We start from the raw sequence: 19,932 nt of genomic DNA, 5'->3' as shown, positions 1-19,932 counted from the left end.
ATCGCCACCCTTGACCTGCTAGCAATACTCTTCCTAACGCAACCTGGGAGACTGCTGGCCCTCACTGTACGCTGGCTCACGGTCAGCTTGTTACCCCCCATCACCCCCAATGCTCTTTCAAAGCTTGCCTGAACACTAGCTTCCCCTTCCCAAAGAGGTCATGCTCAGCACCCAGGCATCGCTCGGATCGCAGAGGTTTCTTCCACACCACAACCCCACTTCACCTGGCTCCGAAGGAGAGAGCTGGCCGGAGGCCCAGCCCAGCTCATGGTTCAGGACGGACTCAGCAGCAGGGAGAGGAAGCAAGGTTTTCAGGAGCCAGGAACAAGTTTAGCAAGTTCCCAGGACAATCAAAGAGATATTTTTAAGGTAAATGCTTTACTACAAATGCTTTCGTAAGTGCTTCGAAGAAGTTGGAAGTGGTAGATAAAAAAAATTTGTCCAGTTCTTACAGTACAGAAAGCAATTGAAGAAGAGCACAAAAGAGCATGCCATTTGAAGTTCTCTACTTTCCCAGAGCGATGTAGCAATACCAGTAAGGCTACATCTGGCCAAACCTGCAAAAGTATTCATGTATCACCATAGCCTGTAGAAAGATTATAGTCTTTTATTGATTTCTTGTTTTACAGATTCAGATTTAACTTTCAATAATAAAGTTCAATAAATTGATTCCCTAATCATAAAAACTTGTTTTACACATTATGTACAGGTACCCAGAGACTACAGCCATACAGCATGTCACAGCTATACCACAGACCTTCACACGGAACAAGCTGGGGAGAGGTGCTAACTGCAATGACATACATTCAGAGATCAAGTTGTGGATATGCACAGTGCATTTGGCACAGCTCACTGAAGATTGCCCACACAGGGACAGTAAAATAATCCCAACTAAGTGATAACATGGATTAGTTCAACTACATTAAGTCCAGGAGGAACACTTAATTCACAATTAAACTAGCCATTGGAAGAGATTTGATTAAGTTGAATCAAATGCAGCTGAACTAATCATTTAGTTTCATTAAGCATCCCTCTATAGACAAATCCTAGACCTTGAGATCTGTCTCCAATATAAAACATGTCTTTTTAGTTGAGATATGCAGAAGTTTGAGGACTGAGGGGAGCTCAGGTATTAGAAGTATTCTTTGGCAGTTTGATACAAATATAAAAAATAGATTACTTTTGAGGACTAAACTAAGCTTTTCCCATTTTATATCTTTTCTGCCAGCACCAGAACTGCTTCAGTGACACAGTAACACTCACATATGGTAACTTAAACACAACCTTACATTTTAATGAAACAAAATTCATATTACAGTTAAAGTTCAATACTCAAGATACCCTCCAACAGGCTATGCGCTCACCACAAAAAAGTTAAAACTTAACATTCAGTGAGAAAACTTTCCCAAAGCAATGACAGAACCCATGAAACACTGCACGACTGTATCTTCTCTGCAATACTGTAACTGGCAAACATCAGAGACCAGTCTGCAAAAGGCAGCCAACTGTACTCTTAAGCATTCCAGCTCATATAGAACATTATTTGATGTCAAGACCATTAGTTAATTGATTAAACAGCCCATTCTCTTTTATGAGATAAAGTAGACCACAGGTCTCTCCTGTAACTGCAATCTGATCTTAGTATGACAAAAACCTGCAGTCAAGAGTTTATGCAATCTGCTTTATAACATTACATCAAGCTACAACAGTTAAAATACAGTTTCACAAAGAAGCAGACACTCATTTAAAATCTGGCAATTCCCTTTTAAAAGCAGTCGTTTTCCTTTCTAGTGACATGCCTATCCTGAAGGAGATAAAGCCAGACTCATTTTGAAGAGGGAAGGAAAGAAGGAAACACTTCCAGAATGAAGTGTCCAATTCTACAGCCCGCAGGGCAGAAGGCTGCAATATTAATGTTTGTCTCCAGTAATACAGCTCTAAAGATATTGCTTTGTCCAAATGCTGCTATAAAGACTTTCAATTTCAAATTACTTCCAACAATAGGAATGTAACTTGACTAGGGCATTCCACGATGAAGACTATTTAGCCAATATATCTATTTAGTTATCTCAGTTTTGAGATACTGTAGTGCAGCTTCATCTTCTTTTGTCTGCTGCAGACTCCCATTCAAACTTCTAAATGCACAGTTCAGAACAAACCTAACAAAAGGCTTAAGCAGACTCTCCTGCTGGGTACACGAGCACAACAAGCAAGTCACATTAGCCATGGAAGTGGACCTAGTCCATTTTCAGATTTTTCAGCAAGTGATGCCAGAGCCTTAGCCAGCTTGTCACCTTAAGTGAGAAGTTTATGGGGAAAATAGGTATACAAACAATACATAGTACTGTTTATGCTTATTCCCTATGGAAAACTGACCTGATGCTGAGAAGTTTCACTCAGGGCTGTAGGAAAACTTTGATTTTACCTCTTAAAAAAAAAAAAAGAGGGGATGGGTAGCACTACACAGACTGCCTAATCCACTTACCATAGAAGCTTCCATTCCTTTTTATGGAATCTTCTCAGTATTTCTAGAACTTGATATCTCTTGCTGGCTTAGTCATCACAGCCAAGTAGCAGTCTCTAGTCTCAGTTAACAGAACTGAGCCCTCTGGAATTCACACATTATATAGTAAATACACGTGAAGATAAACCAGTGATTAGCTCTGAAATGCCTGACCATGAAGAATTAAAAAGAAACAAGCTGACATGAGAGTTCTTCCTTGGATTTAAGGAACTTCAGGGCATGGAACTCCTAATTATGTTGTCCTGTAGATTTCACAAGACTTAATTCTTGCATGTTCTTTTCGTCACTTGGACATGAAAGTGAGGGTAATTCAGCTTTGAACAGCTTTGCTTGCAATAACTGTCTTTTTCATAAAGGTAATCTGTGAATTTCCCCCTCCCCATAGATTCTCAGGCATTCACACAGACTCTCTAGAAAGGTAAGACACTTTATTGAATTTGTTGATAAATTAAGAAAGGACTATGAACCAGACTTATGGGTCACAGGTGCTTGTAAACAGACATCAGTTCCTTCCCACAGAAAGCCTGACTCCATGTGCTCAGCCAGAAGTCACTTTCCCCAGCGCTGCTCACAGGCTGCATAGTGATGGAGGGCAGAGAAAAAGTCTTCATAGCTGATGTTCAGGTGGGAAGGCAAAGAACTGAGAAAGCAAGTTAGAAAAGTTAAAATAAGCTTTTATAAACACCACACAACTCATATGGCCAGTCAGGAATATCACTACTTAAAACAAGCTATTGTCTTAGTAACCTTGCAAAGTTGTTCTCAACACCATTATTGTCACTCAGCTCCACTAATTAAATTAGCTGTTAATATCTTGTCACCCTCTAAATCAAAGTCTACTCATTCGAGCACATAGGGCACTTCAAATTACTGAGAAAGTTGGAGCAGTACAGGTCTGCCCAGACATTTAAGTGCCCTATAAATGCTCTCAGATTTAAGAAATACGGCAGCTCTAGTCAGTGCAGTTATTGCCAAAACTGGAAAGTAATCCAGAGGCATGATCATCTTACACTATCTTATTTCCCTTATACCCTTAGTTTCCCTGTTAGAAGCCTGTAAGCCACTCAAAATCCACACAAGGAACACCAACAGAACTGGGATTGGACCACTGAGACTAGATGGTGACAGAAGTTGTTCCTTAAACCTGAAGAGTAAAGTCTGCTGTTGCCTAATTGTGGCCGAAGGAGCAACAATGGTTACCATGTTTGACAGGTTTCATTTAACAATTCTTAAATAACCTCAAATCAATCTCCAGACACCTTTGTTTAGACAGATCTACTCTTATGGCTATTTCCATAAGGTAAGTCACAAAGACTTGTTTAGTTAGATATTATTCCAACCTGTTTCACAGCATTTATAGGCAACTCACATGATTTCTGTCAGTCTGATGTGCCATGGAAGGAATCCTAGTGTGCTGTCCACAGGACCAAACTTCAAGACTAAATCAGGATCAGGAAATCCATTTGTACCTGTAAGAACAAGTTAAATTAGCTTTCATTAAATTCACCAGAACATTTGTTTTAATTCTAAACCCTAAGGCATCTGCCTTTTCATTAAATGCTTTTTTTTTTTTAAAATGAAGTGAAGCTCCTGAGGACAAGTTAACAATTAAAAGCCCAGGAGGACAGACTGGTCTTGTACCACCTGAACAGGACCAACTGAGCAAAAGCTTAGGCAGCCACTGCAGGTCCAGCTGGACTGTTATTTTTATGTCAGGTAGTTTTCAAAAGACTTGGTAAGGAAGTTACAGGAACAGTTACATTGTTTTGAATAACAGCAAACCTTAACACCGCTGTTTAAACTAACTTGTTCTAGTTTTGTCTTGGCAAACTGGATTTTAGTACCACAGAACATGCTGTACCCTGACCCATACCTACTGCAGTCAAACAGAATAAAAGGACTGTTAACACACACACACACAAAAAAACCCAACAACCAAACACTTAAGAAGGTTCCACTGAAGAACAACTTGATATCACAGACCATCAAGAAAACAAGTTGTAAAAAAAAAACAAAAAACAAACCATCAGATGAATTCTGTCTCAGTATGGAGCTAGATAATTTAAACTTTTACTACGAAATTTCAGACAAACTGTTGCAGGTGACATCTTTCTGGTTAGATGAGTGAGGAAAACAGGTCACCAGGTGCCCATTCTTACTACCCATACCTTAAAACCCCAGTCACTGTCATTCCACTACTGAGAGCATCCTACTGATCTTCTGAGGTTGAAGACAATCAGTGGCCAAAAGACACTGTCTCCCTTTTCCATAAACCTCTGCCATGTCTGAGCTACTCCAGGCTAAAATTGACAGATAGGCAATAAGCTTAGAATGAACAGTCTTAGTCCAGCTTTCCCTGCTAATTCTAGCAAGTTGATTAGGGCAACATGTGAAAACCAGTATAGTAGCCCAAGGGGACCCAAGAAGGTAAGCCTTCTTTATGCACCTACCTAGCTCATCTGAAAAACATTCCAGCAGTCATAACCCTACTTTGCTATAATGCTGCAATTTGTCATGATTATTGCATGCTATTTCTTGCTACCCCTCCCATTACCCACTAATTCTGTAAGTTAGCTGCAAGGGTGCTTACATTGCATAATGCCTACATTTAGCAGATAAAGCTTAATACTGCCTATTTGCTCTGAACTTCAGATGTTATTCCTCAATTCTTTTCTCACTTTTTTAACAGCAACAACAAAACAAACCCCAAACCAAAAAAACTCCCAAACCAGTCAAGAGCCTTTTACAAGTTTATGTTTAGATGTAGAGGAACTTAACTTTGGGAATAACAGAACAGGAAACTAAGGTCCTATCAGATTTTGCTCCACCCAGGTTTTAAAACCGAAGCTGGAGACTTCAAAAACTTCACATCCTCCCTCCCCACTGAATCACAACAATAGTAATCCTTTTACCAGAGGCAAAGAAGCTATTTTCCCAAGCCTGTGCATTTCTAAGGAAGGATGAAGTACTTGGATATGAGTGCCTTGTGCCACACTCCAAATCTTATCTCAAAGTTAAGAAAAAAAATATATAAAGCAAAAGCCACTTATGTGTTCAGAAGCTAGCATGTTAGTATGAAAGAGTTTTGCAGGGAAGCAGTGAATACTTAGAAGTGGGGACTCTGGAGGAAGTGGACAGTTTTACTCATCAGCTGATTCAGTAGCTGAGTACTCCTCAGCTGGCCAGTTCAACAGCAGGATCTTCAACACTGCAATGGCTTTTCAAACAGGAAAAGACCTTCAGAGAGCCCAGTTAATGCTAATATTTCCTTCTGGTTCCTATCTGAAGGAAAATGAAAACATACACTGTAGTATTACTGTCACAACAGTACTGTGCTTTCTGCATCCATTACTCTACCTCAACACATCAACACTACAGATACTTTACAGGTGAAAGCTCCCTCAGAGCTGCTGGAGTTACAGCACTCTTCAAGTTTAGCACACACAAGATAGAAGGATTTGGGAGCAGACTCAAAAAAAAAAAGGCCAAAAGACTTAGACACTCAAGGAACAGGAGTCTGGCAACATCCCTTCTAGGTCAGGAGTTCTGAGAGAGGAATATGAAGGAATCTGCAGAGCTGACAGTACTACCACCCTTCTCCTCCCCACATAGATTTTACAGGGCAACTTGAACAGCCTTAATTGATAGTCATGTTCTTTACTGGGAAGGCAGACAGCAAGTAGGGACAATATTATAATGCAGCTGGCAACTACTTTTCTGAAAACAAGCTGGTTAGCTGAGGCATTGCTCAGAAGAAAGTACTCTTACACCAAAGAAAACTCAAGCTGTAAGAATTAGAGCATGACTGGATTAAGAACCAGAAAAGCCACATAACAAGCTAGAACCATACCATTTTAGGACTAGACTTCAATAACTGCATCCTAAATATGAACAGAAAGTTAAAAACCTACATTATCAGGTACTTAAATCAAAATGTGAAAAACCAGAATCTTACAGAAGTCACCATGAACACAAACCCTAAAAATATAGCTACTCAAGTACTGCTTTTCAGAACTCAGTCTCAACTTAGATCTGTAACTCACAGATGTTTACATTCAATACCTTTCCATTAAGGATGCACAGAAACTAAATTTGCCTACAAGTGAGTAGTTTCATAAGCTAAATAAGTCATGAAAGACTAGTTCTTCACCTTCAACTGTCCTAAACATTAAACCCAAGCAAATTAATAAGCAGGACTAGTTACAGATACCATCCTTAGTTATTAGCCACATAGATTAAACAGTCTGTTTTCAAAGTTAACAGTTTTGACAGACTAAAAGTCTAGATTTCTCTTTCTGTGCTCAGCTAGCATGCACTACTTGAACAATAAGTCTGCTCAAGTAAGACTGGACCTAATACTTTTAACATACCCAGACACTTAAATGCATGGACAGAAGATCATGAACAAGTGTTTGAGAAGCTCCAGTTAAACATCACTGGCGAAAATACATACATAGTATCAACTATCATCAGTTCTACAGGAAATGAGAGACTATTTTAAAGAACCAGTTATTCGTTTCCTTAAACTGCCTTTGGGATATAACAGGATAGATGTCTAAGTTACTTCTTCAGGTGCTTTATTTAATACATTTAATAATTCCACTACAGTGAGAAGCTATCATGCAGCATGCTGACAACAGGAATAGAATTTAGTTTGAAATTAAGATTAAAGCGTCCAAACTGCCACGGTAGTCAATATGCAGAGCAACTCAGCCAACCACCCATTTGAGAAAAATCACTCTGAAGTCCAATTAATGAGAGCCACAATAATGTGCCTGCAGACATCCAAGTTGAAGTGTGCAATCTGAAACCTGAACCCTGCCAAGCTAATTACAGCTGCATGTATCACCTAGGAAAGCAGAGCAACTGTTATAGCTCCTTAGCACCACTGGGGAGGTGGAGGCTTGTTCTAAACTACTTCTCCCAGATATGAGATTAGGGCAGCCCTGCCCTTTTCATAGCTATTGCATGTAGCCATGCACCTCAGTGCACAGTCAGTTATCTGCATGAATTAGTAATGAAGGTAACTAGTGTGGGTTATACAGCAGCAAAATATCAGCAAGTGCTCCATCATTTGCACTCAGGGTGGTAGTTAGGCAGCAGTAACAGCTTTAATTGCTGTAACTAGATCTTGAAAAGACTCTCTGCCCATACTCTGGTTTGCAGCATGCTAACTTGCAACAAGTTAACCTAAGTTACAACAGTCTAGTTTCAGGTAATCCCAGCAGTACTTTTTGAGAAAGGTCGTTGCAGAACATCCTACAGAGGTTATAAACTGCAAAGCTGAGACTCTCCAATTTAGCTTAAGGTTTCCTTTTTCTGCTTAAAGAAAAAACTCAAAAGGGAGTAAACCAGTAAGAAATTTTTAGCAGAAGCCTGAAAGCAATAATCATAACTTACCCTGATAGACTAAGTATCAAGATGCATATGTTCTAAGCAACAAATATACTAGAAACAAAATCCATTATGAATCGAGTACTCTTTCCCCTCCTCCCCATACACCATGCCATACTTACTACTTAATAAGTTGTCTAACACATTCACATCCAGGTCCGTGTATGTTCTTTGCTGTTGTGCTACCAACTGACAAAAGTTCTGAGCAGCTTTTACTATGTCTGCTTTTCCATCTTCCGGAGACAGCACCTTCAATGCAGATTGGCAATTTAAAACTGCAAGTACAAAACACAGTTTAAAAGCAACAGAAATATAGTTGTTTTGAATGTGCTTTAGACATTCACAGGGTATGACTGGAAGTAACTTGTAGTTTACTTCATATATTATACAACTAGTCATAGATTTCTCTCTTCCATCTCTTACAGAAGTGGGTAAGTGTCTTCTGGATTTGCTGTATTACTAAAGCACAAGTTTAAGGCAAATATTTTGAGGAGTCTTGTGAAAAGCAGATTAATGTCACTCTTGAAATAAAAAGTCTTCCAGGGAATTTGCATTGGTTCTTACACTATCAGGCAAAGCAGCGAGAGGAAGGTGCCTAGACAGTAACTGGGGGGGTGGTAAACAATGCAGAAAGACTTGCAGTTCAGGGAAAGGAAAAAAAGACCCAATTCCTACCCTAAAACAGCTACTGTGGACATTCATGTGACACAATGATTAAGCATGCTGAGTATGATCACAGGATCTTTCAGTAGCACTTCAAAATTGATGCAAAAGTTACAATATTGATTTAGGATTGCTACAGAGAAGCTAGGTATCAGAGTTCAGCCATTAATCTTTAATTACGTCTGTGACTTGAGGACATTTCACAACAATCTTACTGTCTACACTGTTGTGAGGTAAGAGTCTTCTCGCACTTCGACTTGCATCATTGTCAGTTTTGATAAGGTACTTAAGAGGTAAACTTACCAAGGTAGCTGAAGGCTACAGACAGTGTACTAAACCCAGCCTGAAGTAACTGGGTTAAGTACTAGTGTGTGGACACATTAGACTTATAGAGAACTTATGATAGTTATAACCTGATACTTAAAAATAGCATTTCTTAAAACTGCAGAACCTGACTGCAAAGGACCACAGAATACAGTCAGAAGACTCCTAAGAACATCTAAAAAAACCTCACATCTATCCAAAGCCACCACAATGAAAATAATTGTTCCTTGATATTGTTTGATTTGTTGTATGTCCTATGTTAAAGAATATTTCTCTAACAGTATTCATAAATGTAAGGCATGTCATTTTGCTTCTCAGAAGAAGTGAAAAATTGCAGTTTAATATCATAAACTGGATAGATGTCAGCTTGTTCAGTTCAAAGTATGAAGTGTCTGATCTGACTGTGGAGCCTTCTAAGTAAGAATGAAAAATTCTAAAGAGAACAGAAAACACCTCTGCTTTTCATGTATTTCAACACAAAAGGTTGCTGAGACTTAAATGTGCCCTTTCAGCCAGCAAGTCAGAGCAGTCTTTCAGTAGTTCATTTGGTCTAGATGTAAATAGCTGCACTTACTTAAATCAGGGTAAGTATGCTAGAGTTTAAGACATTAACAACCTGTCTTCTGCTGGTTATTTCAACCTTCACAGGAATAAAGTGAAATAATGTGAAACTTGGGTGTTTCCATGTAAACGGTAGCACCTTAGCCTAAGGTGCTTATAAGGCAAGTAAGTTAATGCTACAACATTGGACTTTATACTGGAAAACTGGCACAAAGGATTTCGCCATCCTATCAGCCCTGGCAGGGGAAGCAAAACTCAGCCAGCAGCATCTTAAATGCAGCTAAACATATTACAGCTTGTGAAGTGTAGTCTTATTCTTAAGTCTTTGAACTATGTAATGTGATAAGGGTTGTTTTGGTTTTTGGTTTGTTTTTGTTTGTTTGAATTCTGAGACCTGTTTAAATACTATGAGTTACAGTTAGGAGAGCTTTAAGTATATCAGCCTATCCCTCTAAGGCAAAGGTCTGCTTTAGTAAGTACATACTTGTAATTTACTATATTTTGAATGGACTTCTAACATTTGTGTTAGTCAGCATACCTAAATGAATACTTGCAGCAGATAGTATCGAATAAGGAACATTAATTTTGATACATATTTCTGTTTTCCACTTCCACTAAATGCAAAAGCTGCTACCACAGTTTGTGGGTTTTTTTTTCTCCAAACTTACACACTTTACCTTCCTGGTGTCATTATACATTGCCATGACAAACAGCACTTTTGCTCTTTCCCTTCTTCCTCCCCACTTTGAGATATAAGTTTGGAAAGATGGAAGCACACGCATTGTTAATTTGACATCAGTTCCCTTACGCTTACTCCAGTGCTATTTCAGCTCTCTCAGCAAAAGAATTCATCTCAGTGAAACAGTGGGGAGTTGAGCTACACTGATGCATTAAAGGGGTCATGGCACAACAGTCAGGCTAAACTGAAGATCAAGCTACCCAGTAATGATCACTAAGGGAAGGAGAGCACAACACTTCACTATTAGTTAAGAACAAATAAGCACAATGAAAGTTGAATACTAGCCCAGGAAAGTTGCATGTGTTCTGATAATCAGCGCTTAATGAAGGAAAAAGTCACTGTACACAGGAATGCATTTAAGTAAAAGCAGCATTATGATTTACATAACAGCTGTTTACAGTCATACCAAACTCCTCCTTGCAATTCATCTTACCTTGATCAGCTTTGTCTTGATTTGCAAATTCCACGGTGTACTTGGAGCAATCTAGTCCTAAGAGTTCTTGCTGCTGTTTTAAAATTTCATCCATCAATCTTGAATTATTCCTCTTGAAAATACCTTTAAAAAAAGGTTGTATGTCAGCCAACTCCTATAAAGAATGCAACAAAATAAATCTTACACTAGGCAGGAAGAAAAAAAAGAATCAGGTAGTCAGTGCTGGTTTCAAACTGGAGTTCACAAGTATGATAAGAATCCAAAGCAAATGCTACTGCACATGACTAATTTCAGTGACCTTGGAAAGAAAACTCATGTGGTTTTGTTCCTCTTTCACTCAGCCTGGTTTAAGTAGCAAGCTGCAATTGCATAAGGGATAGTTTAAGACCCAGTTCATTGTCCTTAGTCTGCTAGCAATAGTTTTGCGATAGCAATACCCTACCAGCACATGGCCACCAAGTCAGATTAACACCAAGTTTCTTTCATGCCCATGCTGCTGTAGATTTGCAGCTTAAGTCTGGTACCACTTACTGCCACACCACTAAGGCTGCAGGCTAACAAAGCAAGTCACCACAGAGCAAGAGCCAGAAGACTAAATCAGCATATCAGTAACTGTCCACTCTTACGCCAATGGCCAATGCCATGGATTTCCTAATAAGAGGATTTCACAAGTTGTATATTCCAAGGAGTTAATGCACTCCTCAAGGTCTTTTTATACTTACATGTTTATGGTAGACACATTCTGAGTGCAGATTACAAAAACATGCTTAACGAAACATACTTGGGTTCTTGTTCTAAAACAAACTCTAGCTCTTAAGAGGGACACAACCCAACGATTTCTAATTAAAAGCCAAAGTAAAAATTAAGTGTTACAGCTTAAGTATTTACAATGCAAAAGTGTAGCTAAGCGTATTTACTTAGGAACTGATAACGTTTTTATCACATTGTATTCAGAGGTTGTTACTAAGAGTGTAAGTTTCATTCAGAAATCCTTTGTGTCAAGCACTTCTCCTCGCCATTCTAATGCCCACACAATAATCTTAGAAGAAACACTGAACTTGTATACAATTTTATGATCAGGCTCATGATTCATCACCTCAACCTGATTCTGGGATTAGAAATTGCTACAAACAGCAGTTTCTACATCAGCGTGTAAGCATTGGGTTAAGACCATAATACATTAGGGAGTTAGTTTGCAACATGAAGTAATACAACTCCATTTATCTAATAAGCTAGCCTTTAGGCCTAGTGAGTTAGTATTTTTATACAGGCTTCACTAGAGGTTTTAATAGGTGGTAAGCATCTGGTTTTCCTCCCATCCTGGATACTTCCTGTGAAAAAAAAAATTACTTCATTACACAAGTGTTACCAATGCTTATAACTGATTTCACATGCTGACATACAAGCAAATCTTAGTAAGGCAGCAACCTTGATAGAAAGAAAAGCATTAGAATACTTTCACTAAATCTAAACTAAAGTTAAAATTGTTACACTTTGTGCTCCTGCTTACTAGTATATATTCATACATAGTAGAAATTGAAAATGCTGCTTTGCATAATACTGTTTGGTACAACTCTGGTTGGATAAGTCTGTTTTGTGCTAGAGTTAGCACTGATTGCCTTCCTTACACTTAAGGTCAGCAGCAGTGCAGCTACTGCAAATCCCACACCATCTTCAAGTAAGATCTGTACAAGGTTAGGTGTGCCTCACCTCTAAGTCATCTGACTTCCATTCACTTTTAAAGATGAGAAAAAAAACTATGCTCAATATTCAGAAAAAGAGTTGGCACAATTAGGATATGCTCCCAATCTGGGAAACAGACAGCTGCTCTCTTCCCCTTCACCACCCAACACTAATGATAACAATTCTTTTCTCATTAAAAGTTATTGCCTAATCCTGTCAAAGATTGGAAGAACAGATTTAAGAATCCACACTCCAGCTCTAAAGTAAAAGCAGACATTAAGGATAACAGGTAGGAGAATAGACTAAGGTGTTTACTGCTCAGTAAAAAGGGACATCAGATTGGTCTGGCTCTGAAGTGAAGGTCCTTAATACACACAGTGGATACTGAAGACTTGGTAGATATATTCTTGAGATTTATCTGAATATCACCAGCACACCCCTTCTACTCTCCTCATTTATGTCACCCACCTACTTAGTTGTTCAAATCTGGGTCCTGCATTGCTCTTGGAATAGCAGTTTAACACAAACTGGAAGCTACAGTAGTTGTAGTATGTCTTTCTTGGAAAGACCTCCACACCTAAATTCCAACTGATCCACCAACCTTGACACACCTGCAGTTTTCCTGCAGACAAGATCCTGAAGCACATCAGAAGGTAGTAAATATCATAGAATTATTTAGGTTGGAAAAGACCTCTACAATCATCGAATCCAACTGTCAACCATGCCCACTAAACCATGTCCTGAAGTGCCTTGTCTACATGCTTTTTGAATACCTCCAGGGATGGTGACTCAACCACTTCCCTGGGCAGCCTGTTCCAATGCCTGACAACCCTTTCAGTAAAGAAATTTTTCCTAATATCCAATCTAAACCTCCCCTGCCGCAACTTGAGGCCATTTCCTCTCATCCTATCTCCAGCCACCTGACAAAAGAGACCAGCACCCACCTCACTATGACCTCCTGTCAGGAGGATCCAAACTAACCAAAATCTTCATTTAAAGCCAATAGCATTTGGGAACTTCATTCCTTCAGCATCTTGTCTCCCACTCAGGGCACAAGAGACTTTCTTACTAATGCATATGATGGCAAATACAGTCCTGCCAGAGGCAATGTACATGGGCCAAATTCACACTTGACTTTAAAAATTATTTTACGTGGTTGTGGCTCAAACATACACTCCCTTCCTTTACAGTACCTCAATAACCTATTTGTCTATAAGGTTCATTTTTTAAAACTTTGAAAATACATCCAAGTTAGTTCTGGAAGATGCTGTTGCTAGTTTATACATGATAAATGCAGTAAACAAGAGTGCATGAGTAGACCAACTCACTAACAAAATTCAAGTGTTCCTAGGCAACAAGACTTCAAGTCTTGATTCAACACTACCTTCCAATTTCATTCAGTCTTCCACGCAAGTTGAAAGCAAGTCCATATGATTTTACCATTATAGAAAGTTAATATTTGACAAGAGGTCCCATAAATTTTAGCAATACAACAGCTGTTTGCTGTTAAGTGGGGAAAATTTCAGCCTTACTACTGTTTCTAATATGGAACACAAACATGAAATTGTCATTATTATTTCTCATTAGAAACAATTTTTGGTTTTGAAAAGCAGAAACACTTTTGTTCAGTCACAACTCTGGAGTTTTTGCAAGGTGGTACAAATGTGTATATTCCAGCAAGTGAAGTGTTTTAAGAATTATGCATATTTAAGCACTATAATTCCCAAAGCAATGAGAATATAAAACTTTAGTTTACTTTTTTTTTTTCCCCAACTACTGCAAACTTGTGAGCTGTTTCCAGGGTTAATTCTTGTTTTTACAACACAAGCTGGAAACCTGCTAATTGATCATCAGTTCCCATCAGAGCTGAGGCAAACCAGAAGCGTTTTAGCTTCCTGCAGTAGTCCTCCATCACACGGGTCTTTTCCAGGGCACGTGCCTTTTGCTCAGTTTTACAATAGTTACAAGCCATGTCCCTTTCCAGTCATCTGTGGTGTTGTAGCATTTTAGGGTTAGAGACCAACAAATGCAGTTTGTAATTAAGAGGCTGCAAGTTCAGCAGAAGCAAAAGGCTCCAAAGTGACAGGAATTGTGAACTGGAGGGAAACAAGTGGCACAGAGAAACACCAGGTGGTGTCAACCATTTGCCTGGCTAGACTACCACGGCCACCACCTGTTAATGCCTTGGTCACAGCTCAAAGTTCAATATTCTCACTTGCCCTGCTTTTCAAAGCAGCAGAATCTGGTAAAACACAGGATACAAGTCAGCTCTTGCTTACAAGGGAACACCTTAACCAAAGTTAAGCCTAGGAAAGAATACATTTCCACAGCATTTCAGTTATCTGCTTTTTCTCCACTCCCTGCCAGTGCCAACAAGGGAAGAGTCATAAGGTAACAAGTCCATTTAAAACATCAAAGTATTAACAGTTTGAGAAACATCAAATCATAACCAAATTCAAATAATGTACATGCAAGAAACAGTTTTAACACATGAACAACTTCCGTCTACATCCTCATGTTGGATCATGCTGGGTGATAACAGAGGAAAGCAGGGTTTGAGTCAATTACACTGGACCTCACAGGATATGGAGAGCTAGAAAAATGTATTAGGCTTGTCTGCTCCAAGAGCCTAGAACAGAATATAATCCAAGTTTGGAAGTGGATGAAGTCACTTAAGTTTCACCCACATTAAAGCCACTTAAGCTAGCGCTAACCACATGGGAATAATTCAAGTTAGAACTTATAACCTCATATGTGACCGTTCCTCCCACGTTTTTTCTTGGAGGGACATTCTGTACCAGAAGAACAAGAGCTTATCAGCAATCAAAAGAAGAGATACTACTTTCGTACTACCCATACCTATAAGGAGATTGCCTTCTACAGATTAGCATTAGCCCTTTTAATAAATGTTGGGAGGAGTCCTCAGACCACAAAACACCAAAATGCAATTGTGGAACATGAAGTTTCACATGGGTGAAGATCCACAGCAGATGCCATGTGATACTGGTACCTCCCAAAAGTGTTGCAGTAACACAAACCCACAACATATTTATCTCCCCCAGTGAAGTGAACACACAGAACACCCAGAAAGTTTTATGGATTGATCAGATCAGCTAACTACCAAGTAATCTGGAAGAGACTAAAAGCCTATGTTTGGGGCTAATGAAATAATTTCTTTTGCTTACTGCAGTACTCTATCCTTTCAAAGAATTTCTAAGAGAAAATTGTTCGAAGTAAAGGAGATCACTGGAAAGCTAAACCCGCGACAAAGAAACCAAAGTTCTCAATACAGTCATACTACGGGCTTAAAGAAACCTTCAACGTGAAGCATCTATTCAGGAGCCCAAAGAACTCAAATGCCAAGATGCAGCAAGCTCCCAAAATGTGCTCTAGACTTGTTCCAAACTATTTCAGGAAAGCTTCACCGATGGACAGAAGTAACACTCAAGCAAGCTCCCTTGAGTGGCAAAGTAACTTTAAAAGAAGAAAGTTAGAAGTACGTAATGCTGGTCAAAGTCTTCTGCTCCCCAGAAGGTATTTTAATTGCTACTATATAATTGCATAATCACTGCCTTCTGATTGTAAGAAGGCTGCATTATTTCCTCAGAGATAAGGTCTTGACCAGCATGGCTGGATTTCTACCAAGTAATAGGATTGGCAGTACAGAAATGCACAGAAATAAATCCTTGATCAAAACCCTAAAACGTTAGTCAATCTGGATTTAATAACCAAGGTGCATATAGTAGCATCAAGTTTATTATGGCTTTGTTCTGCTGTGTATCAATGAAAATTGGGAGAATGAAAAGGGCCCCTAAACATCCAAGGCAGTAAAAGCATGCCACCTTAGCCCTCCAAGCCTGCTGGGGCAGGGAGGGGGAAAGGCTCAGTTTTGAGCACTGCAAGTCATAGCACCAGATATTTATTACAGTACAAGACAGTTATGTCATGGTCCTCTTGCATTCTGCAAAGACCTTTTTACCCCAGTCTTCTGGAATACTGATCTTCATGGATTCAGAGAAGGCAGCCAAGTACCTGATCAGGTTCCACAAGAATCAGCCAATACATTTGCAATATATTGGGTTCTGTAATTGCCCATGAGAATCAGCCCAACTCCAGCCAAGTTGCCCTTACAGTTACTGGTGCAGCTGCTGTAACATACTAGTGTCAGCTGGGATGCAGCTACTTATTTTGACACCAAAGAATACAGAAACAACCTTCCATTTAGTCATTTTGTTGAAAATATAGAAATTCATTACCATAAACAAATAAACAGCTTATCTGGCACTTCTTTAAAGAATCTCGTGCTTCCCTCTCTTCCTATAGAAGGGGCAATTAAGGACACATTTTTAATTTAAGCCTTCTACAGGAAATTGACACAGTATTTCTTCCAGAAAACGCAACCGTGGAAAACCACTCTTGTAATCAAAGTTTCCTGTTGCAACGAGAAGAATCTCAGTACTACAAATATGCAATGAAGGAAAAGGAAACGAAGTGCCCCTCACTACATCTAAAACAGATTCAGAGCACTTGTCATTGTATTTCCTTCTTCACCACAGCCAACATCACTGGGGAAAACATATCTTTGGTAAGTCAATAGCTGGTACAATTGTACAAACACAAAACCTTACTGAAGCAGCTCAGCAGACTAAGAGTAAATCTCACCAGGTGAGAAGATGAGAACAAGCACGCAGCATAATTAAGGTTCACCCTCTGCTACTGATAAGAGCAAGCTGTACCTGACTTTATTCACCTTCACTATACTAGTGTTACTGCTGAGGCTTCCAGACATCGCTATTATTCAGAACTGGATTTAGCAACAACTGCAACATCCTACTTAACAACAAGTCTATCTGGAAATGCTGTATGCTCAATCCAGACACCATAAGGAGCTTAGCACCAAAAGAAAGGCAACATATCTGCTATTACTAGAAGTAAGCATATACTCAAGCCATAAGAGTGGCTACTGGCTTACTCTCTGAAACCAGTTTAAAAGGCTCAGCTGACAAGATGCTGTGCAAAAAGCAGTTGCAGCTGCTATCCCAGAAAACCCACTGAACACCCGTGAAGAACATGCACATGTAATGGCAGGCTATTCTCATCAACTCTGAAAGTTCGGCAAAGGCCACTGGTTTATAACATTTTAGTTGCTCTGCATTGTCTTGCCTTCTTCAGTTATGTTCCAACAAGCTGTAATACGTAACTATTTTCAGGTTTCAAAGGTGTTAACAAAACGTTTTAACATGCAACTTTAGCATGAATGTAACAACACATGGAACCAGCAGCAAATAATCTCCAAGATATATTTTTTTTTCTGAACTGCTAACAAAGACAATTGTTCTCCAAGGTTATTTCAGCTCTTCAGAGGACATAACCTTGTCATTTCTGGTCATTATATTTACAGTCTTGTAATAGTCAGTCTTAGATCTGACTGGATCTCAACATGTGTGCTAGAGAAGCAGAAGTAGCTTCTCCACAATGAAGGCATCAGACACTACAACAGCGCTGGCTTCTCCCTGTCAGACAGGATCTCAGCGACAGTGGCCTCCTAAGCATTGGCTGGTGCCTTCTCCCTCCTCAGTGCTGAATGGTTGCACAGTGAGCCAGCTGAAAACCAAGACCACCAAGAAATATGACTCTCAGCTGGATCTGTTCCTCAATTCAGTTCTCATACATACAATCTGTGCAGCACAATGCAGGGATCCAAAAAGGAACTAAGCATATGTACATCACGTATTAGGCAATGCTGCAGATAGCTTATTTGAGGTTTGACAGAAATTAGAGATCCTGCACAATAAAATGTCTCTCTTCAGGCTATAAGGGAAACTCACTCTTGTTTGGTACCAATGTTTGTTCTGCAGCATTTAAGCTGTTAGAATGCTTTCTAAGCTGAGAGCAAAAAATATCAACACATAAATGGCTCTTCAGAAGGTGCTGACTGTCTTCTGTGTCCTTGAGATGTTATGCAAATATTTTATACCATTCCTTGACTTTCAAATGAGGAAGTCTTGTCCCACTGAAACACAACATAACCAAGTTCCACAACAGCCCTGCACAGATGGCCAGTTTAAACTGCTAAGTAACTGGTATAAAGCCCAGCTTCTTAAAAAGATCTTAGAGAATTTAGTGAAAGTCAAGCCATTTGAGTCTTGTATCACATATGAAGGACCAGACATGAAACAGAACTTTTGATGGCAATGGTTTTAAAATTAAGAAAAAAAAAAAAAATCAAATGCCTATGCTCAGGGAAAGGCCTGGGTACCTCAGATGCTTTTGCACACTTGATGACAATAGATTCCACTTACGTGGGATGCACTGTTGAGTTTTTCCTGAAAGAGCGCTAGACGACAACTATTACAGACTGTACCTCTAACCTGGCATACATCTACAGAATTAATCTGATTTGCATGACATCTCTAGACAGCCATCAGAAGTGGGTCAAACCTACAGTTATACACTAGTCTTCTACAGTCTCACCATTGACATCAAGAGCACAGGGATCTTCAGCACAAAGCTTTCGCCTCTGGAGAGGACAGAAACAGGGCACCATCCAACTCATGTATTATTAGCCCTTCTGAGTTGATAGCTTGTCTAGTTTCAGTTAGAGATCATCTCTCAACAGCTGGGTAGAAAGCTTCACCTAAGAATATCTTGAATACAGCTGGTTTCATCTCCTCAGTAGGAAGAGAGATTTGTTCCATGATTATTCCACGGAATATTAAATCCAAACCCTAAGCTTATCTTTAAGCTAGTGAGGTGGAATCAATGTATCTGCAAGAGCAAGAGTTCAACAGTCTTACACCTGAAAGCCAGTAAAGAATAAAGTCACATAGTGGATAAGAAAAAACACCGGAGTTTTCACAAACACTGGCTTGGACTTGACTCAAACATCAAGTAGCACCAGTCCTTATACTGAAGGTAGACTGTGTAATCTAATTTCACAATACAGACAGCGCACAGGACGCACATGTTCATGTTTGACTACCCTTCCATCCTGTCTCATCTCACGAAAGACAGTACAGGAAAACAGACAGCTACTCTCATTCACCCACTTCTGGAAGCTCAGACAGGGTTCATAAACAGAGCTCATAAGAGCAGATAGCCTAAAGCTCTTCTCAACTAAGAGCCCGTACCCTACACGGTCACAGCTCTCAGATGCCAGCAGTTCCCGTCAGCCCAGGGCTGGGGACAAGGCTCTAGAAAGGCCCCACCATCCTCCCCCTCCAGTAAGGGGGCACATTCGGGTCACCCGACGACACGGGAGCTTAGGGCAGGGGGGCACTCGGGGCATTCCCCAGGCTCACCAGGAGCTCTGCAGAGAGGCCAAGGGGCTCCAGGGGACGGGAAAGGAGCTGCCAACGGCCGAGGCTGGTGGCCGGCTGGGGAAGACCCCGGGGGGAAGGAGGGAAGAATGGAGGGAGGGGGGGGAAGGAGGGAAGGAGGGAAGAATGGAGGGAGGGGGGGAAGGAGGGAAGGAGGGAAGAATGGAGGGAGGGGGGGAAGGAGGGAAGGAGGGAAGAATGGAGGGAGGGGGGGAAGGAGGAAAGGAGGGAAGAATGGAGGGGGGGGAAGGAGGAAAGGAGGGAAGAATGGAGGGGGGGGAAGGAGGAAAGA

The 19,932-nt window shown here is 40.0% G+C and overlaps 1 protein-coding gene across 1 annotated transcript; it reads right to left on the bottom strand.

Moving 5' to 3' along the window:
* Positions 1–593: 593 nt before the first annotated feature.
* Positions 594–10,784, bottom strand: NUS1 (nuclear undecaprenyl pyrophosphate synthase 1 homolog (S. cerevisiae)). Its single transcript, XM_010568776.1, has 4 exons — positions 10,639–10,784; positions 8,041–8,193; positions 3,894–3,993; positions 594–3,164 (listed from the first exon to the last, which is right to left on the bottom strand). Exons 1-4 carry the CDS (start codon positions 10,730–10,732, stop codon positions 3,074–3,076), a joined length of 438 nt encoding a protein of 145 aa, XP_010567078.1. The 5' UTR covers positions 10,733–10,784; the 3' UTR covers positions 594–3,073.
* Between the last annotated feature and the right edge of the window lie 9,148 nt (positions 10,785–19,932).

This window comes from Haliaeetus leucocephalus, unplaced genomic scaffold, assembly GCF_000737465.1.
Source record: "Haliaeetus leucocephalus isolate CR32 unplaced genomic scaffold, Haliaeetus_leucocephalus-4.0 Scaffold256, whole genome shotgun sequence".
In the NCBI taxonomy this organism is placed as follows: Eukaryota; Metazoa; Chordata; class Aves; order Accipitriformes; family Accipitridae; genus Haliaeetus; species Haliaeetus leucocephalus.
Note: the sequence above shows the minus strand (reverse complement) of the source record. Positions and strands in the feature narration are given on the sequence as shown.